This window comes from Hesperophylax consimilis, chromosome 13 (assembly GCF_061612785.1).
Source record: "Hesperophylax consimilis isolate HC1 chromosome 13, BYU_Hcon_1.0, whole genome shotgun sequence".
Lineage (NCBI taxonomy): Eukaryota > Metazoa > Arthropoda > Insecta > Trichoptera > Limnephilidae > Hesperophylax > Hesperophylax consimilis.
The window spans coordinates 32,929,851-32,954,873 of NC_142848.1; the positions used below are offsets into that span (position 1 = coordinate 32,929,851).

The 25,023-nt window shown below is 36.6% G+C and overlaps 3 protein-coding genes across 3 annotated transcripts in view; 1 reads left to right on the plus strand and 2 right to left on the minus strand.

Moving 5' to 3' along the window:
* Positions 1 to 4,577, minus strand: part of LOC149418836 (uncharacterized) — a 32,391-nt gene extending 27,814 nt beyond the window's left edge. The window contains exons 1-2 of the mRNA XM_089639028.1: positions 793 to 4,577; positions 501 to 702 (exon numbers count right to left, since the gene is read on the minus strand). Of these exons, the coding sequence (XP_089495154.1) occupies positions 501 to 702; positions 793 to 4,496 (3,906 nt within the window). The 5' untranslated portion in view covers positions 4,497 to 4,577. The remainder of the gene's footprint in view (positions 1 to 500; positions 703 to 792) is intronic.
* A 6,590-nt stretch (positions 4,578 to 11,167) lies between these two features.
* On the minus strand, positions 11,168 to 14,108 carry LOC149418837 (uncharacterized). The gene is made up of 2 exons (XM_089638430.1): positions 13,919 to 14,108; positions 11,168 to 11,853 (listed from the first exon to the last, which is right to left on the minus strand). Exons 1-2 carry the CDS (start codon positions 14,091 to 14,093, stop codon positions 11,168 to 11,170), a joined length of 861 nt encoding a protein of 286 aa, XP_089494556.1. The 5' UTR covers positions 14,094 to 14,108.
* Positions 14,109 to 17,171: 3,063 nt separating this feature from the next.
* Positions 17,172 to 19,638, plus strand: LOC149418838 (uncharacterized). Its single transcript, XM_089638685.1, has 2 exons — positions 17,172 to 17,516; positions 18,934 to 19,638. The coding sequence occupies exons 1-2, from the start codon at positions 17,306 to 17,308 to the stop codon at positions 19,101 to 19,103; spliced, it is 381 nt and encodes a 126-aa protein (XP_089494811.1). The 5' UTR covers positions 17,172 to 17,305; the 3' UTR covers positions 19,104 to 19,638.
* The last annotated feature ends 5,385 nt before the right edge of the window (positions 19,639 to 25,023 follow it).

Sequence of the window (25,023 nt, forward strand, 5' to 3'; positions counted from 1 at the left end):
GTTTTTCCTACATTTAAAAAAAAAAGTTAATCTCAAATGCTGGCTCCAGATGGTTGGGAGCAGTTGGGACTCTTGTGCGGTTTCACATTAGTAAAAAATAAATCTAGCTTCTAAACTGGTATTTGTTATGACAACTTCAAAAATAAGAAACATAGCACATTTAAAATACCTTATGAGGCACTCCGAAATTCCATAAAAAGTTCATGTAGGTAAAAATATTTAAAAGCCTGAAGTACGTGTCTGAGAAGAAGAAAGATGATGCCAAAAAGAAACAAAATCCATAACATTAGAAGTTGAATACAAAATGGTACACAATGGACACATGGTATTAATTAATTTGAATGGTTGAATTTGGAATTCCAATTAACAACATTGATCCTCCACAAAATGATGACTTACTTTGAGCAAAAACTCAAGGAAATAATTGGGTTGTGAGATTGAAGTCTGCAGTACATAGATGACTATGCTTAAAAACTTAACTTAAAAATAAAGTGAATTACCTTTGGTTCCATATTTAACAGAGTATTGTCCAAATTGTCTTCCGTGGGAAGATCAGAAGTTAATAAGGTCAGTAAATTCTTCTCCAGAAATGGTTCTTCCGGTGGTTTCTTATTTTTAATAACCTCCTTGGTGTTAGTTTTAGGTCGCTCTTTCTGACTACCCTGTCTTGTGTGACGTATCAAAGAAGAAAAGTCTACTAACCTGTTATTAAATGTAGAAAAATAACATGTACATTTGTTATAATTATAATTGTATCAATAATCATATTGCATTGAAAATCTAAACACTCACTTTTCTATTTCCAGGTCTTTGGCAAGCTCATCTAAGATCTTCTGGAAAGGTTGCAACTGCTCGGCACTCAGTGGAACTACGTTCACAGTTGTTTTGTAGTAGAACTTGGGATCGTTCTTAAATTTACTGAATCCTTCATCAGTCTCATCACTATCGGACGAATCTGTTACTTTACAAAGCTCCGATATGGAACCAATCTCGTCTGAACTTATATGAGAGATTTTCTTTGCCCTTTTTGTATATTTTTTCTTTTGTGTTCTCACAGGAATACTGCTGCTGCTATCACTGTTGGAGCTGCTTGCTAGTAGGTATTTAAAAGCATCCACTGACTTTGCAGGAGTTTTAGGCAAAGTGGCATCTTTTTCTATGATATCAGCTGTTAACTTTGTAATTGAAAAAGCATCTTTTTCAGGATCAATGGAAGAAACAGGACTCAATTCGTTAGTTATTATAACTGGCTTACCAGATAGCAAATCAACAGAGCTATCAGTACATTTCTGTTCCAGAGTTGATAAATCAATTAAAGTGTCAGTAGCTGTTATTGCATTAATGCAAGTGTCAGTGATTGCCTGTTCTGCAGTTTGCGAATCAATTGTAGCATCAGTGATTGCCTGTCCCATGGTTGGCAAATCAAGTGTAGTATCAGTGATTGCCCGTTCCTTGTTTGGCAAATCAGTAGAAACATCAGTGATCACCTGTTCCGTGGTTGGTAAATCGATGGAAGCATCAGTTTGCTTTACTGTGGTAGGCAAATTAATAGAAGCATCAGCCTGTTCCGTAGTTGGCAAATCAATTATAGTATCGGTGATTGCCTGTTTCATGGTCGGCAAATCAAAAGTAGTATCACTGATTGCCTGTTTCTTGGTTGGCAAATCGGTAGAAACATCAGTGATTCCAGGTTCCGTGATTGGTAAATTGATGGTAGCATCAGTGATTGCCTGTTCCGCAGTTGGTAAATTGATGGTAGCATCAGTGATTGCCTGTTCCGCAGTTGGTAAATTGATGGTAGCATCAGTGATTGCCTGTTCCGCAGTTGGTAAATTGATGGTAGCATCAGTGATTGCCTGTTCCGCAGTTGGTAAATTGAGAGAAAAATCAGTGATTGCCTGTTCCTCAGCTGGCAAATTAATAACCTCATCAGGAGCATCGGTGATTGTCTCTTCAAAATTTGCAAATTTTTTTGAAGCTTTGGTGATCTCTTGTTTATATAACTGATTGAAGGCATCAACTACTTTATGTTCAGTTGTTTGTGGAAGACGCAGAGGGTTAGTAATTATGGACCCTTCAAATGGTTGCAAATGACCAGGGATATCAGCAACTGCTTCAATAGTTTGCAATTGCATCATATCATCAATTTCAGATTTATTCATTGGTCCCATTTGGTCGCTAGTTAGTATTTGTGGGAGGGTTGGTGGCTCACAGTTTCCTACCGTAACTTGCCTAACTGCGGGAGTTTCCTCGCTTGTGACTGGTAAACTGTCAGTCTGTTTATCGGGAGTGTTAGTGTTGACAATATCTTTAGAGGTGGAAATTATGGTTCGAATAACCTCTTCATCATCTTCGGAGTAATCATTCGGTTCCGGGAGATCGTCAAACAGATGAAAGTTAAATTTATCAAGTAAATTTTGAGTACGAGCCAGGAATATACTGTTCATTCTATTTATACATAATTTCAAAAGAGAATCATTACGACATACTGTTAGAAAATCTTCAGAGATCGCAGTCAGAAAATTTTCAGAGACCACTGCCGGAACATCTTCATCATCGGAACACGATTCCCCCAGGTCACTGCAACTGTCGTTCCTTTTAGGTTTTTCCATCTCCTTCAGAGTGGAGAAGAAGTTGTTGTCGGTTTGGCGGTGAGCCAGGTCCAGCCAGCACAGGACCAGTGCGGTCTTCCCCACCGGCCGGGTGGCGGAGAGTGCTGCGGGATCCCCTGATTTAGAGGAAGGGGGTATCCCCGGGGGGTCAGGGGGTTTCAGCGTGCGGCCATCCTCCCGAAAAAACGAGCGGTTAGAGTTCTTGGCCGGGGTGACTTTCTTCACGCAAATGTTTTTATTGATCCAGACGGGATTCTTCCCTGGCAGCTGGACCTTCTGCACCCCTTCCCCGTCACTGGAGACACTTCCTGCGCCACCCCCCGCGCTCTTCTTGGCTTTCCAGGAGATACCGTTCCTTTCCACGCGGCGCAGGATGTCCAGCTCGGCGGGCCGCTGCTTCTGGCCGGGGCGGCCGGTGCGGCCGCGCGCCGCAGGGAGGGGCCGCGCAGGGCCGGGGGCCGAGGCCACCTCCACAATCTCGCAGTCACTGTCACTGTCCGCCGCCCCAGACTTGACTTCCAGGGCATCCAGTGTCATGTCGTACTTACGGAGAAAAGCGTTAGTGTTTTTATCGCATTTCAACAATCTGTCGTATCTATTTTTGATCATGAAATCTGCATATTCACTCTTCAGTTTCTTTTCAATACCGGAAAGGTTATTCCGGGCTAGAGTGAAGAGGACAAATGCTTTTTCCATACAAAACTGCAGCTTCCTCGTATCAGTCATGAAACTATCCGTGGCTTTCTTCTCCACAAACTCGTTGGCCTTGCTGTTGAGAAGGTTGCCGAGTTCGGCCGTGGTGGTAAGCGCGTCTTTGATAAAATTGCACGCCTTATGAGTTTGCGTTTCCTTAAATATGTTGCTGATAGGGTTGTTTTTGGAAGAAGTGGAAGTCGTGTCCGCCATACTACTCACGGATGCTATCTTGATTTCGGTGAGATTACTACCAACCTCTACCGGGCGAACTGACACACCAGATTTCTTCAGCGCAGGGAATTTGGTTGAATCTGTTTTAGAAGCCAGCGACTCGTCAGCTACACCCAGTTTGTTGTCGGTTACCTCTGCGGTAATCGATATGTTGGGATCGACAAACGATACATCGAGAATGACAGGTGCCACGTTATTAACACTGGTCGATACGACCAGGTCATTTGCAGATACATCAGTTGCATTAGGAATCAAGACTGCTGGATCGTCAACAAAAGGAAGTTCATTGGAGAAACTTAACACGGTTTCAGAAGTGGTTGCAGCGGGGATTTCTTCTGCCATTGAACCCTCCAAATTCTTTTTCTTCCTGCCGGCGGTAGATTTGGGTGTTTTAATTTTTTTCTCTTTGACTGGAGTATATTCTTCTTCGTCGTAGCTTTTTTTCCCTTTAGATTTTTTGTCATTGTCACTTCCGCTGCCGGATTCTAATTCGTAATTTTTAGTATAGAAGTTGTTGGGCCTAGACTTTCTGCTGCTTCTCCTGGACCGGGTGGAGCTGCGGGCGGCGTCACTATCGTCATTGCTGTTGTTGGAGTTGTTAGAGCTGGTTTCCTTTTTAAACCGCTTCGATTCTAATTCTGATTCCTCACCGTCGGTACTGTCTTCAGAGTCGGCATTTATTTTCGAACGCTTTTTCTTGTAAGTTCTTTTACCTTTAGTTTTCACCGGAGAAATTTCGGGAGCGGGGGATTCTGTTTTAACGGCAGGCGGAGTATTAACTACCAAAGAATCTATTTGACTTTCAAAATCATCTATAAAGTTGGGTTTGATGTCAACCACAGTATCGCCATTGGCGTTGCTGCTCAAAACAACATTGTCGTCTATAGCTCCGAGAGGGTCTACATCCAGCGGATCGAAATCTGCGGAGATCTTCGATCCTCCATTAGAGGTATCCATTCTTATTCGGTGTATTTATTTGTAAAATCAGATTTTTATAAATATTTTGACAAATAATATAACAGACGCGCCAAAACAACGTGAACACCATAGATAAAGCCGAAATGCCGAATTTTCCATAGACTTATAGAGTTATAAAATTGTAGCCATAAATAAACAACTCACATTGTAGCACAGTAATGCACGAAAATAAACTACTCACGTGATTCCTAATATCCCCTTCAGACAGGGCGATTTTAGTTGATCAACTCTAACTAACCAACCAATACGCCATTTCTCCGCAGGGGTAGGTAGAGAGGATGGACATCCAAACAACTCGGTCTTGACACACACTCCTTGCCTCATTCACATTCATACATCGTCTCATACATATTATTATTCTGACTCTTGACATGGCCTGGCTCAAGCACCTGATTCACTTGGTCGTTCCATGTGTTCCTTGGGCGTCCCCGACTTCTGCTACCATTCACATTTGCACTGTATATTCTTCTTACACTTCTTTCTTCGCTCATTCGCCATACATGCCCAAACCATCTAAACTTCCTTTTCTTGATTATACTCACTACGCTTACATCAGCCTTGCACTCTTTGCGGATCTCCACATTTCTCACGCGATCATAAATGGTTTTACCACACATACGCCTCAGGGATCTCAGTTCTACAGCATTAAGTCTACTTTAATCCTTTCTTTGCAAGTTCCATGCCTCACTTCCCTACATACGGGTAGGTACCAGTACTCTATTGTGAACCGCTAGCTTCGCTTCTTTGGGCAATTTTTTGTTAGCGCCAACTGCGTTCAGTCCTCCATTAATTTACCAGCTTTTACCCTTCTTTCAATACCTCTGTAAGCCTTCCCATATCTCGTAAACATACTCCCTAAATACACAAACTCATCCACCTGCTCCAAGTATTCCTTATTCACAACTACCTATATTGTACACTGTTTTTGCACTTTATCTTTCAAACACCTTTAACTTTAGGCTTACTTATATTCATCATTTAATTAACTCATTCTTCATACATACTTCGTTCATCCTAGACACGAGAGAGACTGTAGATCTTCCATTCTATTAGCAATCAGCACCGCATCATCAGCATACAACAGGCAACATACTTTCAGATTACTCAAATTTGCGCCCAATCCCACCTCTTTCAATTCTCGCATACCATGTATAGATTGAATGACCTTGGCGACACCACGCAAGCTTGTTTATTTTTTTATTTATTTATTTAACGCCCAGAGGGCTTTTACATGGTTGGTAGTATAATTTTAATTTGACAAATACTTTGAAACATAAAAAATAAGAATAAAATTACATTTGATAAAAGCTATGCAACAAGTCATACAAACACAAGAAACAAAAACAGAAAATTACAGCTATTTAATAAAATAATTAAAACACTTTGTTTTTACCACGATAATCTTTATTTTTTATATAAAGTCAACATGTTTCGAGAACGATGTTCTCTTCATCAGGACAATTAATGTACTAAAAACTAAATTGTCAAGTATATAGAGACAGGTGTGGGTAGAAAAGGAAGTAGTGTGGGGGGGGGGTTGAGGGGAGGGGTGAGAGGTGGAAAAGGGAGGTGCTTAGAAGATCAAAGACAAAAAATTACAATGGAAATATGTTTAAGACAGGGTTATTCACAAAATTGTTTGATTATTAATAATATTTAAATTTCTATTGACATTTTTCCTAATTTCTAATATTTCTAAAAGGTCTAACTGAAAACCACTAACATTAGTGTGTAAAATTTTAAAACCAGTATTTATGTCAAATGAATGGTTGAATTCAATTAGATGGTTAGCAAATTCTGAATAATTATTGCTATTTAGACATCTCAAATGTTCCTTAATCCTTGTTTCAAAATTTCTGCAAGTTTTACCTATGTAAAAATGGTTACAATCATTGCAATTCAATTGGTAAACTCCGATTTTTTTCATTTTTAAGTCTTTGTCCTTGTTATTTAGAATATAATTTTTCAATTTATTATTCGTATAAAAAGCTGGCTGTATTGTAATAGAAATTTTTTTCCCTATTAAATTAGAGGTTTTATGATTTACAAACAATATTTTTCTCCATTGCTTTTTAATATTATCCCTAAGCAATGGGTAAATGTAGGACAAATGAAATTTTTTCTTATATTTTTTTTGCTCCTAGCTATAAATTAGCGTCAACATTAAATAGTATTATAATTGAATCAAATATTTTTCAACCTAAGTATACAATTAAGAATTCCCTGCAATTAGTAGACCACTTAAAATGTTTGGAAATCCCCGATAATGCATTATTAGTATCCTTTGATGTCGTCAACCTGTTCCCAAGTGTCCCAGTTGAAGAAAGCAAAACAATTATAAATAACTTACTTAATTCCTCGAAATTGCCTAATGACTTAACCCAGGATTTACTTAAATGTCTTAATGTAGTCTTAAACCAAAACTTTTTTCAATTTGATAACAAAATTTTCAAACAAAAAGACGGCTTGGCAATGGGTTCAAGTACCAGTCTTTTAGTAGCTGATATATTTTTAAACCATGTAGAACATAAAATCTTTAATAGCTCTGCCTTATTACTAAAATATGTGTTCCTTTGGAAACGATACGTAAATGACATTTTTTGTATATGGACCGGTACCAAAAGACAACTTCAAATGTTCCTTAATTTTTTGAACAAACTTCATAAAAACATTAAATTTACATTAGAAATAGGAATTAATTGTAGCATAAATTTCTTGGATTTAAACCTAACTATAGTTAATAACAAGATTGAATTTAATATTTTCCGAAAAGAAACATACGCTGATATAATTATACACAACTCATCTAACCATCCATTTTCACAAAAACTCTTAGCTTTCCATCATTTGATCAATAGATTAATTAATATCCCGTTATCCCCAAATAATTTCAAAGCTGAACTTATTACCATTAAAATAATAGCATCTAATAATGGTTATAACTCCAAATTAATAGACGACATACTAAACAAAAAATATAAGAAAAAATTTCATTTGTCCTACATTTACCCATTGCTTAGGGATAATATTAAAAAGCAATGGAGAAAAATATTGTTTGTAAATCATAAAACCTCTAATTTAATAGGGAAAAAAATTACTATTACAATACAGCCAGCTTTTTATACGAATAATAAATTGAAAAATTATATTCTAAATAACAAGGACAAAGACTTAAAAATGAAAAAATCCGGAGTTTACCAATTGAATTGCAATGATTGTAACCATTTTTACATAGGTAAAACTTGCAGAAATTTTGAAACAAGGATTAAGGAACATTTGAGATGACTAAATAGCAATAATTATTCAGAATTTGCTAACCATCTAATTGAATTCAACCATTCATTTGACATAAATACTGGTTTTAAAATTTTACACACTAATGTTAGGGGTTTTCAGTTAGACCTTTTAGAAATATTAGAAATTAGGAAAAATGTCAATAGAAATTTAAATATTATTAATAATCAAACTAATTTTGTGAATAACCCTGTCTTAAACATATTTCCATTGTAATCTTTTGTCTTTGATCTTCTAAGCACCTCCCTTTTCCACCTCTCACCCCTCCCCTCAAACCCCCCCCCCACACTACTTCCTTTTCTACCCACACCTGTCTCTATATACTTGACAATTTAGTTTTTAGTACATTAATTGTCCTGATGAAGAGAACATCGTTCTCGAAACATGTTGACTTTATATAAAAAATAAAGATTATCGTGGTAAAAACAAAGTGTTTTAATTATTTTATTAATAAAATGGTGCCACAAAGTGAAATTGCAAAATTTGAAGAAATTACAGCTATTTGTTGGTTTACATGATGTGTTTAGGAGTATTGTTGAAATAAATGTTTTAAATGATCCACAAAACTTGCCAAGTTGGTATTGAATATGTTAACATCACCCAAGTAATGATTTCCCATGGTGTGAAGTCGTTGTATCGGAGAGTGGGCAATGTAGTTACGCTTATGTGTGCTGCTGTAGAATATTGTATTTTGTCGTGTGGTTACTGTGGGTGTATGTATGTTTATAAGTTGCAGGAGTTCACAACAGTCGAATTTAGAGTTAAATATTTTGAGTAAGAACGTTAAATCGTTTATTTTACGTCTATCTTCAAATGTATGTATTTTTAGAGTATTTAATAAGAAATTGTATTTTAAGTCTTCGGCAGGGATATTTAATTTAAAATTTATAAAACGTAGAAATTTTTTTTGTATTCGCTCAATGTTGTTAATGTGAATTTTATAAGATGGAGACCAAACTACTGAGTTATATTCAATTAGACTTCTTACTAGAGATACGTATAATAGTTTAATGGCTTGTAAAGAATTAAAGTTTTTAGTTGTTCTTAATACGAAGCCTAGTGTTTTCATACCTTTGTTCACAATTTGATGGATATGATTGGTGAAACTTAGTTTTTCGTCCAAAATAATTCCAAGATCTCTCATTTCCGTGACTCTTTCTAAAGCTATGTTATTGATGGAATATTCGAATAAAACAGGATTTTTGTTTCTGAAGAAAGTCAAGGTTTTGCACTTTACTACGTTTAAAAATAAATTATTTTGAACGCACCAATCTCTAAACTTACTAATATTTGACTGTAGTATATGGCAATGATTTATATCAGTTATTTTCTTGTATAGTTTGACGTCATCTGCAAAGAGCAATACCTCGACATCGTTGAAGCAATTGGTTATATCATTGATGAAAATGAGGAACAAAACCGGGCCAAGGTGACTACCTTGCGGTAGGCCACTGGTAGCCCGGAAAGCTTTCGACATCCAAGATTTTATTTTAACGAACAGTTTACGATTTGACAAATAGCTACTAAACCATTTTAGCATGTTATCCCTTATTCCTAGAGCAAATAGTTTTTGGATTAGTAGTTTATGGGATACTTTGTCGAATGCCTTCGAAAAGTCTGTATATATACAGTCGACCTGTTTATTTTCTGCAAATGATTGTATAATGAAGTTTTGAAATACCGTTAAGTTAGTTGCGGTGGATCTTCTTTTGATAAAACTTAATAAATACTTTTTGTGATATCAAACCAACCCGTTAAACCACCGTTCACCCTAACACATGCAAAACTTCCCTCATACAGAGACACAATTGCCTGTATGAGATTCGTTTTCACTCTATACTTGGACAACACCTTCCATAACTTTTCCTGTTGACTCGGTCGTATGCTTTTTGTAGATTTACAAAGAAACAGAAAAGTTTCTGTTTTTTGCCAGAAATTTCTCAGTGAGCATAAGCAATGAGAATATCTGGTACATGCACCCCTTCCACTCATAAAATTACCTTGCACATCCCATATTTTATCCTTTGTTTCCTTTCTTACCCTTTAAATCAAAATTCAACCATACAGCTTGCCAACTGAACTTAGCAGGCTAATAGCCCTATGATTCCCACATTCCATACGTGACCCTTTACCTTTGTATAACGGCATGATCACGGCCCCATCTCCAATCTCAAGGCATGTAACCCTCCTTTAAACATTGTTTAAAAAGATTGCACAACCATGTGAGAATTGTACGGCTATCGCCTTTAAAATATTCAGCAGCAATATTGTCGAAACTGACAGCCTTTCCATTCTTTATACCTGAGAAGGGTGTTTACACTTGTCGATTAGCTTTCAAGTGTCATTCAACAGAGAGTTGATCAACTAAAATCGCCATGTTAAAGGGGTAATAGTGAGTTTGATTTTTAGTTTGTAGGCATTTTTTGTTTGTTTTATTAGCCATGAAGTGGTGAATCATTTAAATTTAATGAATTTAAAGTTAATGTTTTTATACAAATATAACGGCGTCATTGCGCCTCAAAATTTTTACCTCGTATTGCTCCGTTCAGACAAAGCGATTTTAATTGAACGACAAAAATTGAACAAGATTTCAGACGTTTCAGTTTAACTCGAACCGATATTGTTAATCAAGATGGCGTCAAGTGAAGTTATCGGTGCGTGCGTCCCTATAATTTCAGACCTTTTACTGAACGAACTTGAGAATATGAAAAAGCGCAAAAAACGTCGTATGGAACGAATTGGGTGTTTCTAACACTATATTGAGAAAGATGTCGTTAGAAGATACCGAAGGCTGTTGCATCATTTGCGAATTTCGGAAGAACAAATTGATGTCCTGTTATCTAAAATTCAAGAAAAAATCCAAAAACATTATTTTTCTAGTCTGACTTATATGTACAGAGTTCCAAAAAATACAATATCATTGTTTTTAAGCGTTAGTTCAGACACGGCGGATTCCGCGCGGATGCAAACCGCGAGGTTCCCATCCGCGCGGATTGAAAGTGTTCAGACACGCGCGGTGAGCGTGAGGAGTGGGGTAGGGTGACGGCCGCTTCATTTCATTAATGGAAGTCGAAGAAGCAATATGTGTGTACTTACTCCTAAAAAAAAAAAAAACGAAAGTATTGGGTGCATCCAATTTTGCGTGATCGGCTCACCCATGGTCAGTTTATGACTTTATACCCAAAGTTGAGGAATTTTGAGCCTAAATTTTTTAACTATTTAAGAATGTCTACAAATTCGTTTGATGAATTACTTGAAACGATCATTGAACAAATTGCGTTTTCTGATACCCATATGAGGTCGAGCGTGTCAAAAGAAGAAAAACTCGTGATTACTTTAAGGTAAGGTCTTTATTTTTACATAATATCAGCATATATATTTTGTATGATAGAAGACTGTGAGTCAGTGCTAATGCTTGATGAAGGAGATGGAGACGCTGGTGGGATTGTATATCCAGTAAAATATCCTAGTGGGTTCGAGTACTGTTGACTCTGCAAAAATCCTGTATTAGGCATGTTTTGTTGATTTATTATATGAACCGGCGATGGTAATATCTGCCCCTTCTCTATTACCTTGAGCAATTTGATTTTGGTAGCCAAACGCTTGTTTTCTGGAACTTTTTTTAGTTCCTTGTACAGCGATAAACAAAAAAGCTTATCATCATCTTGATTAGAAATATTATCATTGATTTGTCTCTGTATTTTATCTCGTGACTGAATACTCTCTTCTAATATGCTAGACAATCGATCTTCTGATGCCATTTTAATTTTCTTTCTTTTATTGGGCAGGGAGCGTATTTCACGTGCGTTGACAAAATTGTTTTGGTCTTTGTTAATGTCTTCACTTTCCTCAGTTTTCGCTTCTTCTGTGTTTGTTGTTGTTTCTTTGTTTTCTACCGACTTTTGAAGAAAAGAAAGCCGTTCAAAATACATGTATTTTGAACCTTTACATGCACCTGAACCAGAAGGAATTGATTTTCCTTTCTTGAATTCCTTATTGTAAGCATCACGTATGTTCTTCCACTTTTTTTGCAATGATACACCTGAAAAAAATATCACTATCGTTAAGGAATTGTTTAGTCTTATAAATTTGTGTTGTTATTTGAATCCTATAATTTCTATACCCGCTATATCCGATTTTTTGACAAAATGATCTGAGTATGACATCTTGTTCACATTTTTGCGAGCAACAAGAGGAGCCTAAAATTGAGTTTCAAAACCCTCCTTATCACGACCAAAAACCATGTTAAAACTGCGAGTGAGAAACCAAATCCGCTATATCATACAGAAAGTTACTATCAAAATCCGCTATATCGGATTCAACGAATCACAAGCAGTTATTTTGCCAAAATACAATATGGCCGCCGCTCTGACGCCACGCTCGTGTGTCAAAATGATCTACTCGTGAGTTTCTAAACCCGCAATGTCGGCTCAGTTGACTTTCAAAATCACGAAGTGAGTATCAAAATCCGCTATATCCATTTTATTTATCGAAATTACTTAATTATTGCTAGACATATATAGAAAAATAAATGCTTTTCGAAATTTTATTACTCCAATTCATTATATAAAAAAATGTTATGCATTTACTTATGTACGCTAGAGATGTGACAGTTTTTTGCGGTTTTCTCCAAATCAATGAAAGTTGATATAGCGGGTATAGAAATTACACGACTCATTTATTGTTTCAGATATCTGGGTACTGGTTGTTCCTTTGGAGAACTTCATTACAACTTTCGTCTTGGCAAATCTACAATTACGGGAATTGTCCGTGAAGTATGTCAAGCTTTGTGGAAAACAATCGCCAAAAAGCTCATGCCCGAACCAAGTGAAGACACGTGGAAGAAAATAGCTATAGACTTTGAAAAGTCTGCAAATTTCCCGAATTGCATAGGCGCCATCGATGGCAAGCATATAAGGATTACAATGCCTAAAGATTCTGGATCTTTGTATTATAATTACAATTTTTTTTTTTCTATAGTGCTGCTGGCACTTTGTGATGCTAACTATTGCTTTACTTTTATTGACATTGGATCGTATGGAAAAAGTAGTGATTCTGCAATATTTAAAAATTCAGTATTTTATAAAAGATTAATAGAAAAAAAGTGGGTGTGTCAAGCCTACGCAAGACAGAAGTGAAACTTCTAGTATTCCTCTCTACACGGCATTTTAAACATATTTTTTAAAGTTTATAACAACTTCCTCGACAGTAAACAATATTTATATACTGGAATACGAATGGAACGGCAAAGCGCGCGACGCGAGCGCTCTCGACGGACGACTAAACCAGACTGAACGGCGGACGGACGATACAGGAAAGCCCTGTCCACGTCTGTACCACAGCTAAGGCATGCGCCAAACAAAATTATACTACCGAGTAAAAAAGTACTTAAATAAAACACATAAAAACTTTTATGCGCATGCTAATGATTTGTTGCTTTTACTGAAAACAGTGAACGGTGAACGGTGAGCGGTGGTGGGGGTACCCGCATTTTCGTGTCGATCCTGACTCGGTTTTACTCCGTCCCCGAATTACGCGCCTAAAGAAGTTTCACTTCAAAATCATTACATACACCAAAACCTACACCAATATCTAACACAGATCCTACACCATTACCATATGTTATAGTTGGCGATGAAGCGTTTGGTTTATCAGAAAATTTAATGCGACCCTATCCAGGAAAAGGGTTAACATATGAAAAAAGAATTTTTAACTATAGGTTATCTAGAGCCCGACGTAATATTGAGTGCACTTTTGGGATTTTAGCAAACAAGTGGCGTATTTTTCATAGGCCTATAAACGTTAACATAGACTTTGCCGAAGACATAATAAAGGCATGTTGCGTGCTACACAATTTTGTTAGAAAAAGAGATGGTATGCAGTATGAAGATACTTTATACACTGCGCCAATGAGTAATCTTAATAGATTACATGCAGGAAGAGGTACACCGTCATCTTTAAACATTAGAGATAGATATGCTAATTACTTTGTAAATGAGGGTCGTGTAGAATGGCAAGACACAAAAATATAATCTTACGTATAAGTTGGTATCTATCACAAAGAATGTAAACTACTTAACTTAACATGTAAAATAAATAAAAATTACTAACCAAAAAGTGCTTTTTTTCTAATGAATCCTCGTTTTCACCGAAAAATTCCACTAGCTCCTGCCAAGCTCCATTTTTGACAATTTTATTAGAATACTCTGCGCACTGGATGTCCAACAAAGCTGGTCGTTTTTCCACTTCGTCAATGAATAATTCGGTGTCGAAGCGATCCATTGTAACACGACCGATACGCGCGGATTTCACGAAGCAACTGAACGCGCCGATGGCACGTCATAGAAATAGATCCGCGCGGCGTCCGCGCGAATTCATTTTCTGGCGGTCGAGTGGCGGCTACCGCGCGGATGCGTGGTCCGCGCGGTATTGTATGAACGTTCTAGTAGGATGCCATATTATTAAGATCCGCGCGGTTTGCATCCGCGCGGAATCCGCCGTGTCTGAACTAACTCTAAAAGAAGCGTTCGTTGCAATAGTTGATGCCCTAACGGTAATGAGGGTAATTTTTTTTTTAAATTTATAGACGTGCTATTTAATAATAATAACTACTAAGTTACAGTAACATTTCGAAAATAATATTTTTAATTACAGTGTCATGGGCATTCCTATTTTTGTAAACTTCTTGCTTCTGATAAATCTTGGAAAAATCATAAATCTAAACATATCCGACCACTTAATATATTTTTTCATTGAAGTTGATGCCTTGATGTTAGGTACTAGGTACGCTCAAATAAACTACTCACTAGGAACGTCTAACGCATACATAAACCACTCACGTCTAACGTCTACTTTCGACCGCAGGGAATTAACAATCGCAAGCGACTTAGGGCCCATTCCCACTTCCGTTTTCAAATCGGAGGCGGGTCCCGTTTTAAAAACGGATGGCCAATGGCCCTGTTCACACTTCCGTTTTGAAAACGGATCCGTTTTGAAAACGGACCATACTCTACGAAAAAAAATAATTGTCGATTCAACAAAAGAAAGTTATTTGCTCATTTTTCAGTAATGGTGCGCAATGGACGACGATGAAGCTCTTGTTGTCATGTGGTACTTATTAAAAAGAAGGAAAAAAGTGAAAAGAAAATTTTGGGTACACCCAATCATAGCCGAATGATTTTCTGTAGGAATTTTCCAAGTGTTAATTGGTGAGTTGAGAAGTGATGAACTAAAGTTCTGGCGCTTAATGGCTTAAGAGAATGTCTATCACTTCCTTTAACCATCTACTGGAATGAGTTTCAGAGAGCTTAACATATCATAATACAAAATTGAGAAAGTGCATTTGTCCTGAAGAAAGGCTATCGATATTTTAAAGTAAGAAAACAATAAACACTCAAATATATTTTTTTTATTATGTGTTTATTTAACTAATACGCTCTTCCGTGCATCTCATTAAAGCTTTAAAATTTAAAAAAAGTAAACTTAAAAAAATAAAAATAAAAATTTTGATGTACAAAAGTTGTGTACACCAAGTGTTTTGTTTTTATTTAGTTAAAGATAAAATATTACCATACTCTTTCTTCGACCAGTGGTATTAAATTTTCGGGATTTATTTCCTTATCAAGTACAAGTCATCCAAGTATTATTTATTATTATTATCCATTATTGTAGTTTTGATTTATTTACTTAACAAAATAACCAAATACAAGCACGCAGCGTGCCTGCTTCCTTGCGACAGGGAGCGGGCGGGGAGGGGTCGGGGTTTGGCGGGGACTCTGCCGGAACGACTGGACGACAAGTGTGAACAGCTCCATACAACACTATGAGCGAGCGCAATTTATGAGCGAGCGTGTTCTGACACGATTTGAAAACGGACGCGCTGCGTAGGCGAGCCATCCGACAAAAAATGTCGGATCCGTTTTCAAATCGTGTCGGACAAGTGTGAACAGCTCCATACATCCACTACAGCCACTAGGGCATCCGTTTTTAAAACGGGACCCGCCTCCGATTTGAAAACGGAAGTGGGAACGGGCCCTTAGACGTTTCGACTCATACATGAACAACAAAAGTAGACGGGCTTTCAACTTTCGTCGCTCAATTAAAAATTATGATCAACTCTGTTGAAAGGATGTTCTCACTTGTCGATTAGCTTTCAAGTGTCATTCAACACAGAGTTGATCATAAATGAACCACTCACGAGTTGATCAACTAAACTTGCCTGAAAGGTAAATGCTGTGAGTGGTTTATTTATGGTTCTGAGTGAGTGGCATATCTCAAGTTGATTTATGGCAGGGGCATTTAACTAAGCTTTGGCCTCGAAACTCATTTGAAACCGCCACGCCCACCTCAAAATTCTTATAGAAAACGAATAATATGGCTAAAAGCTCAGATCTCATTGGTGAGAACAGAAGGATTGGTTTGATCTCTCGCTCTCTACATGCTCTCTACCATAATGACTCGTGTAACAGAAAGAGATGACGGAATTTTGACGTTTGACAGTTTCAAATCATTCAAACAAAATGATAGTGGTTTATTTATACACGCGGGTTGTCATTTTCTGCCGAAATACTATCATTCCCGTCGAAAATATTGCGTGTTAAAGTTGTTCGTGATAAAAATACAATATAAGCCAGTATAGTGTTAGCGAGTTACAAACATATTATATTCAACCTACCTACGTAAGTTCAAGTTTAAAGTGAATTAACAGTTTTAGGTTATTCGTTCGGTTTTTTGAACAATGCTTCATACTTGACATTATGTCTTCCTCCACAACGTATAAATGTTATTTATTATATCGATAAACTTATTCATGTTATTGATTAGTGTTATCCTGTATTATCTTATTGTTTTGGTGAAATTAAAGATTTTTAAACATATGTAACCATGAGTTCATGAGGCTGAAAAATGTCGGAATTTTTCGTCGTACTGTCGATGTTTTGGAAATTTTCTTCAGTGTTTTTGCAAATTTCTTGTCATTTTGGGTTTCTACTTCTCAGATTAACAAGTTTCATCTTAAGGAAATGCACTGTAAAAGTTTATTTTCTTAGTCAGATGAACCTTGCCCTTGGAAAAAATTTCGACATTTTTCTGCTTCAAGGACATTTTTATTTTTATAATAGTTTTTTTGGGCTAGTGAATGAATAGAGTAGGCTGAGAGCAATTATGTTGTCTATGGTCGCATCTTTTTTTAAATGGCCTTGAGTTTCCTCTACCTTGTCTACTGCTCTGCTCCGCACGGTAGGTACTGCTTGTATATCTGTGGTTAAGTACTGTATAATTCTGTTGGATACAAAAAGCCGGAAGATATCGATCTAGAGAGTGGTATATTTATGATTTATGGTATATCTATGGTTCATGTATGGTTCTGACGTTTTGTTTATCAACAAAGCAAGAAATTAGCTAAAAAGTCAATCTAAAGAAAGTATTAAAATCAAAGACAAGCGAAACCATAAAATAATTAGAATAAATTTCAAATTGTTTATTTTTCATAAAAAATGGAAAATTTCTACGAAGAATGTCCGAGAAAAGTATTTGTGAAGCAACTTTTTGATACTAAAGTTCCCTCTCCCGTTTGGATTAATGGAAAAATAGAACAAACTGTGGGAACTGGTATCCTAATCATCAACGATGAAACTGGAAGAGTTAAAGTATCCAATTGTGATTCTGTCAATAATAGTCCTGCAGACAGAAGTTGGATAGTCAAAGGTCATAATGCTAAAATTTAATACAGGGTGCGGCAGAGAGGACGAACGTTTTTGAGATCTATGGGGTAGTACTCTTCCCCTCCGTCTACGAGAGAGGCGGGGGGGGGGGGGGGGGATGTGCCGCTTGACTCGTTAGTTCCTAGCATTGTTTTACCAATTGTGTGAGTGGTTCATTTATGCCAGTTGTCGTCATGGAGCCGTAGATGGTGGAGCACCGCGTTTTCGCCTATGATTGTTTCGTCCGAAATAATGAGTCAGTCACCGTCGTACAGCGTGAGTTTCGTCGCCACTTCAACATTCATCGGAATAGAGCTGTTCCCTCTCGAAACACCATCCTTCGTTGGGTTGAATCACTTCCGCAGGCGTGGTGAACTGATCAACAGAAGACCAAGAGGAGCTCCGCGAACAGTTCGAACTCCTGAAAATGTTGAACGCGTTCGACAAGCCTTTCTTCGCAGTCTGACTCGATCTGCCCGGAAACATGCTGCTGCACTTCGCCTCAGTGATCGTTCGGTTCACCCCTATAAATTGGCCACTGTGCAACAGTTACAGCCCGGAGATTATGCACAACGAATGAACTTCACACGTGAGATGGAAGCACTGATCGAGAACCTCATCTTGTTCATGAGTGACGAAGCCCACTTTCACCTAAACAACATAGTTAACAAGCAGAATTTCCGTTATTGGGCTAGTGAAAATCCGCAACAGTTACACGAAAGACCGCTGCACAGCCCAAAAGTAACGGTTTGGTGCGCTGTATCGCAAACTTGCATCATTGGCCCTTACTTCTTCGAAGACGGTAATGGTCGTGCTGTTACCGTGAACTCAGAGCGCTACGTCGAAATGATCACCAACTTCTTTTCCCCTGAATTACGACGGCGACGTGTTCCAATCCGACCTGTGTGGTTCCAGCAGGATGAGCACACAGCCAGAGCATCAATGGACGTTATTCGCCCTCTCTTCCCTGGTCGCCTTATTTCCAGGTTTGGCGATGTTCATTGGCCTCCTCGGTCCCCAGATTTATCCATATGCGATTTTTTCTTATGGGGACACCTCAAGGCTAGAGTATACGAGAACAAGCCCCGAACTCTGGACGAATTGAAGGATGCAATTCGCTTGGAAGTCGCCCAAGTTGAGAGAGCGATGTTGGAGAGAGTCTACGTGAACTTCCAAGAACGCCTCCAGCACTGCATCAACGATTTCGGCCACCACATGCCTGATGTGATTTTCCACACTTGACTGTCTCAAATGCTATTTCCTCGCGAACCTGATTCCATCTATAAATTTGTTTTTGAGTGAAAATTAACTATTTTATGATTTTTTTAAAACCGTCCTTCCTCTCTGCCGCACCCTGTATAAGACACCTAGAATATATAAGATTCCTCCATTTGCTTACAATATTTTTTTCTGTTTTAAAGGTTCCCAGTGCTGCGTTATTGGCATGTTAATCAAATCAAAAGGACTACCAGAAGTGTCTCCGTTCAAGCTGATACATTTATCTCATGACGAAGCAGATTCTTGGTGTTCAGAAGTTGAAGAATTAAATCTTTTTCTAGAAGGCAAAATCTTACCTGATTTGGGTGTATGATCGTGTATATTAAATTGAATACATTATAATATATAGTTTTTTATGTGATTTAATTATTAACCAATATAATATATAATATGAATTTCAGTCCCTGAAATAGCAAAATAATATATTTATCTTAAATAGCAATACTTCTTTGACGGTTGTTCACTCTTTCAAAACATACAATTTGGGAGGTGGGTACCCATAGGAACCAACCAGGGTCGGACTGGGCATAGGGAGGCCTGGATGGTATTATGACTTTAGGGGCCCCCCGTCTGCCTAGGATCAGGGGGGGCTGAAGAATAATAATCTAGAACGAATTAAAAATAATTAACATTTATTAAGAACTCGCTGACGTGTATCCGGCATTGCTGGGGGTTATCCTTGGGATATAGACATATATAATTCTGGACTTTTCTGTTCGACTTTTTAAGATATACAATTCCGTTGTACATTATTTTGATGTATCTCATAAGGTTTAGCAAGCGTTGACAATGTAGTGCCCGACAATATATTTTTACGACACGATTATAAAACATAGATTTTTCTCTACTTTATACAAATATAATATGCAATAATAGAATCCAATAATATAGACCTAAAACTGAGAATACTCCTCATCAAGACCTATGTATGGAGAATCTTGATGTACGGCTGCGAAACATGGTGCCTATCCGAAAGAGATAAACGGAGACTAGAGGCTTTTGAGATGTGGTCCTATAGAAGACTGTTAAGAATTTCATGGAGAGACCATGTTACAAATGAGGAGGTTCTCCAAAGAATCGAAGGAGGAAGGCACCTGCTCAGGACCTTGTCCGAAAGGCGTGCAAGATGGATCGGCCATGTTATACGACAAGAAGGCCTCTTGCATGTCATAATAGAGGGTATGACCGAGGGGACCAACTCTAGGGGACGCCCACGCCGAGAGTACCTGGAGGACCTGCTGGTGGACGTGCGCTGCTCATCATATGCAGAAGTCAAAAGAGCCGCACAAGACAGGGAAGAATGGAAGAGGAGATTAGATAAAATTGCTGCAAACCAATCCCAGGATTGAAACCAGAAAGAGAGAGAATATGCATGTATTATATATGTAAATCTTCCGGAAGAAATTCTCTAAGTGATAGTAAAAACCCTATTAAAATCCATTGCATAGTTTAGAAGAACTAAGCGCACAGACAGTCATGGGTAGTGACTTTATTTTATACTATTTAGAGATAAATTTATCATAGGTTTTGTTGGGTGGCTGAAGGTATTGGGGAGGGGAAGGAAATGTGGAGGAGGAAGGTGGGGAATTACTTGGCTATTCAGATCTGGTGACCAAACACGGCCCAAGCCATTTCAAGTAAAATTTCAATTCTAAATGGTGGTCTTACACCAGGTCGTAACTAAGAGTATTTTCCACTCTGGAACGTGCCACAAATATACTATTTTAAATGAGTAATTTGTGAAATAACCAGAGATGTGCTTTATTTCAAATAAATCCATTTCAAATGGAAATGTAAAATGGGTATTTTCCATTTTGCATTTTAAATGCTTTTCTGAAAACCATTTTCCATTTTAAATGCTTTTCTCAATGCATTTTCCATTTTAAATGCTTTTTTGCAACATTCCTCCTACTATCTCCACTCAACATTCTTTTTTCATAAGCCTTAAATATCAGTCGGTCCTCAACTTCGCTATGAGAGATAATTTCCATTTGTCAAGTTGCTCCTTGGTAAGAGCCCTGGCAATTGAGTGATACCATTACAAAAAATACTGATTCAAATACTGAACATGGGGCCATGACGCTGTAATATTAAATGTTAGATAGCAGTTTCTATGTTTTTACGTTGGCAACATTAGTCCCGCGCAAATTTTTTGTGGTTTGATAATCTGTAGTCGTGGTGTTTTTGGATTTACCATCAAGTAATATGTTTGTTCTACATTGATGTCCATTATTAAATGACAAATTGGTTTAATAATTCTATAATTATTTTAATTGTTTGACCCGAGAAACCATTTTGCATTTTGAATGCATTTTGAAAATAGGTATTTTGCATTTTGCATTTGAAATGCTTTTCAAAAAACCATTTTGCATTTTGCATTTTCAAATGGAAAATTTTTGACCCATTTCCATTTTGCATTTCAAATGGTTTTGGGTACCCATTTTGCACATCTCTGGAAATAACACAATTTAATCAAATAAAATTAACTTGCGCACGCCGGGATTTGTACCCGCGACCTTCAGCTTGCTAGTTGAGAGCCTTAACCCTCGATCACGTAGCCCAACATATAGGAAAACAACAAACCACAAAAGTATGTTTCTATAATTTTATTGAAGGGGTTTGTGCAATACAGTGCTGTGCCACCTAATTGTGATTTGGAGATATCATATTATGAGCATTTAAAAGTTAAAAATAACTTTAAAAACTGGTTATTCTGCTATTATTATCATTGTCAAGCAGGATTATTATTTTAGGCTTTTTCGCCATTATCATTTATCATCACACAATTATTTTTTATTTCACATTAACAATGTCATTAAATGAGCACCAATTCATTTATTTATTTATTTATTTATTTATTTATTTATTTAATACATGTTACATTATTATGAAATTTACATAAAGTAGATATAATGAATCACCATACTAGGCGGCTGCCTGTTTCATGGTGACCAATTGAGTGTAATTAATTTGTATGAAATATGAAATCTAGTGTAAACATATGAAATTAGTAACTATAGATGAAGCTAAAATTTTGGAAAAATTGTAATAAAAAGTAGAAGATAGAAATTAGAAAGGAGAAAGAAGTAAATTAGCATTAGATTGTAAAAATGTACATAATTATATATATAATTTTTAATATGTGTGCATGCAAGCACACATGTGTATATAGCAGCAGACATACCTATATACATATAACAGCACATGTATACATACACCCATATGACGCATCCTCACGCATATAAACAATATATACACCTCTATCTGAGTACTTGGAATAGGCTACTAACACTATAACAATCACACATCAAAAAATCCCCGAGCGCTTTCCTGAAACTGTCGTATTTGGCTATTGATTTTATTTCTAACGTTAAATTATTGAATATTTTTGGAGCAAGAAAGTTAAATTGTCTTTGTGCCATTGAGGTTTTTATTGGGGGAATAGTATAATTCGATTTGTTGGAATATCTTGTATTATGGGTCGATTCAAAAATATTTTTTTTCGTATGTTTGAATTTATAGTAGGAGGATATGTTTTTGACGTATAAGGATTTTATGTTGAGTACTTTGAAGTCGTTAAATAAGTCCTTCGTGGGGTGAATATAGTGTACTTTGTAAATAGTCCGCATTATCAATTTTTGAGCTTTAATTAATGGATCTAATATCGTGTTAGAGCATCCTCCCCAGACTATTATACCGTAAGATATAATTGATTGGCATAAAGAAAAGTATACCGTTTTTAGTGTATTTTTATTAAGAATATTTCGTAATGACCTGAAGATATATGCCAGTTTCCGTATACGGTTTGTAACATTTATTACGTGATCTTCCCATCGTAGTTTATTGTCAATTATTACACCCAAATATTTAATGGAATCTACTCGTTCTAGTGGATTGCACAGACAACTAGAGTTATCTCTACAAGAATGTATTTTTAGTATATGATTGATTGAAGGCTGACTCGGAATATTAAGACTAAACGTTATATATTTCGTTTTAGTTATGTTTAAGGTGAGTAGATTATCATCCAACCACTGTTTAATAATTTGCAATGTTAGATCCGCTCTGTGAAATGTTTCTTCCCATGTCTTACTTTTTAGTACTAGGGCAGTGTCATCGGCGAAAGTGATTATATTGCCATCAATAATAGATAGTTTACATAAGTCATTGATATAAATGAGAAAAAGTGTGGGACCGAGTACACTGCCCTGTGGCACACCAAAGTTAATGCTAGTTGAATGGGATGGTTTATGCGATGGTAGCTTAACACATTGCTTTCTGTCTGTGAGGTACGATTTGAACCAATCAAATGCCTTATTCTTTATTCCGATTTTTTTGAGCTTGGCTAGAAGGATTGGATGAGATACTGTATCAAATGCCTTAGCTAAATCCAGAAATATTGCCAGACATTTATCACCTTTGTCTAAGGCTTGTGTTATATGTGATGTTAGTTCTAAAATAGCTGAATCTGTATTGAGTCCTTCTCTAAAGCAATACTGGTTTGACGAGAGTATGTTATATTTTGTAAGATGGTCGATAAGTCTTTTTTTTACTATTTTTTCAATAATTTTTGATAGTGATGATAATAAAGAAATTGGTCTGTAGTTTGTTATGTCAGTAGGATTTCCGGACTTAAAAATTGGTTGAACTAGGGCAAGTTTGAGTTTGTTTGGGAATTCACCTTTAGTGAGACTGAGGTTTATGATATGTACTAATGGATGGATTATAAAGGGTTCAACTGTTTTTAGTATAATTGAGGAAATTTTGTCATGATTGCACGAATGAGAGGGCTTTAACTGTCTAATGGTTTGAGAAATTTCATCGTAGTTGGTCGGGTTTAAGGTGAGTATATTATCTGTTTCACTGGCACATTGATTGATAATGTCGGCAAGGACATTTTCATCGGTTGATGTCTTATTTAAAATCTTTGATGCTAGATTTTTACCGATATTGCAAAAGTATTCATTTATGTGATTGGTCACAGTGTCTGGATGGTCATTTAGGGAGGTGTCTTGGCCGTTGATGTTTAATTTATTGATTGGTTGTACTGGGTGATCAGTGTTAGATATTTCTTTGACGATATTCCAAATTTGTTTGTTATTATTACCGACTCTGGACAGTTTTTCTTTGTAGTAGTTTTCTTTTGTGGTTTTAATGATATTATTACATATATTTCTGTACTTTTTATAAAATATTTGGGCTTGAATGTCTGGATTATTGAGTAAGTTTTTGTGAAGCTTGTCCCGTTTTTTAATACAAAAAATTAGGCCATCTGTTATCCATGGTTTCAGTTTTTTATTTTTTGAATTATTCACATGGGATTCTTCAGTGACATCCTCAATATGTTGCAAGAGAGTTTCAGAGAAGGTATTAAAAGCAATGTCTACGTCTGTGGAGTTTAGAGTGGAGAGCCAATTTTCTAAAATAATTTTAGAAGTTAGTTTCTCGAGATTAATGTGTTTCTTTTTTATATTACTACGTGACGTTCCGGTAGTGGGTTTATTATGCATAAGACCAATTGCTATTGAGAAATGGTCCGTTATGGTTGATTGATATATAATTCCCTTTGCATTTTTTTTTGTTCGTAGAAATATGTGATCAATACGTGAGTTACTAGTATCAGTTACTCTAGTAGGAGCATTAATATAAGAAATAAGCCCGTGTTGAGTCATGAGATTTTTATAGTCGAGAGTTTGTGATGCTTTTGGTTTAAGTAAATCTATGTTAATGTCACCGATCACCATTAGCTCTTCATTTGGTGTACAGTTAAATAAGGCCAAGTCTAAGGATTTAAGGAAGGATGAAATATTTTGGTGTTTAGGTGACCTGTATAGTGCAAGAATTGTGGTTTGGATGGTTTTTATTTTAAGGCAGTTGGCATTATCAATGATTAATTCAGAGATAATCGGGTCCAGCTCAGATTTTACATAGACAATTACTCCATCTGACTGAGTCTTATTATTTTGTGTATTGAAAACTGTAAATCCTGTAATGTTTTTGTGAGTGTAATTTGATTTGATCCAACATTCAGTTAAAATTATTATGTCAAAAATATTATTCAAATCGGCAAGTGTTACAAGAAGGTCATTATAGTTCTTATCAATGCTTCGAATGTTTGTTGAGAATATTTTTAATCGTTTATAGGGTTTTAGAATATTTATGCACTTTGAGGCAACATTGGTTTCAGGAGAAATCACGTTACCGTGGTTTTCTATTTGTAGATTAATATCAAT

What these genes read in the sequence shown, in the direction of transcription:
- LOC149418837 (XM_089638430.1), bottom strand. Translation starts at nt 14,093, where the DNA reads ATGGATCGCTTCGACACCGAATTATTCATTGACGAAGTGGAAAAACGA. An exon ending in AAAAAAGCACTTTTTGGTTA is followed by an intron (nt 11,854 to 13,918) that starts GTAATTTTTATT and finishes TATTTTTTTCAG; the next exon opens with GTGTATCATTGCAAAAAAAG.
- LOC149418838 (XM_089638685.1), top strand. Translation starts at nt 17,306, where the DNA reads ATGGAAAATTTCTACGAAGAATGTCCGAGAAAAGTATTTGTGAAGCAA. An exon ending in CAGAAGTTGGATAGTCAAAG is followed by an intron (nt 17,517 to 18,933) that starts GTCATAATGCTA and finishes TCTGTTTTAAAG; the next exon opens with GTTCCCAGTGCTGCGTTATT.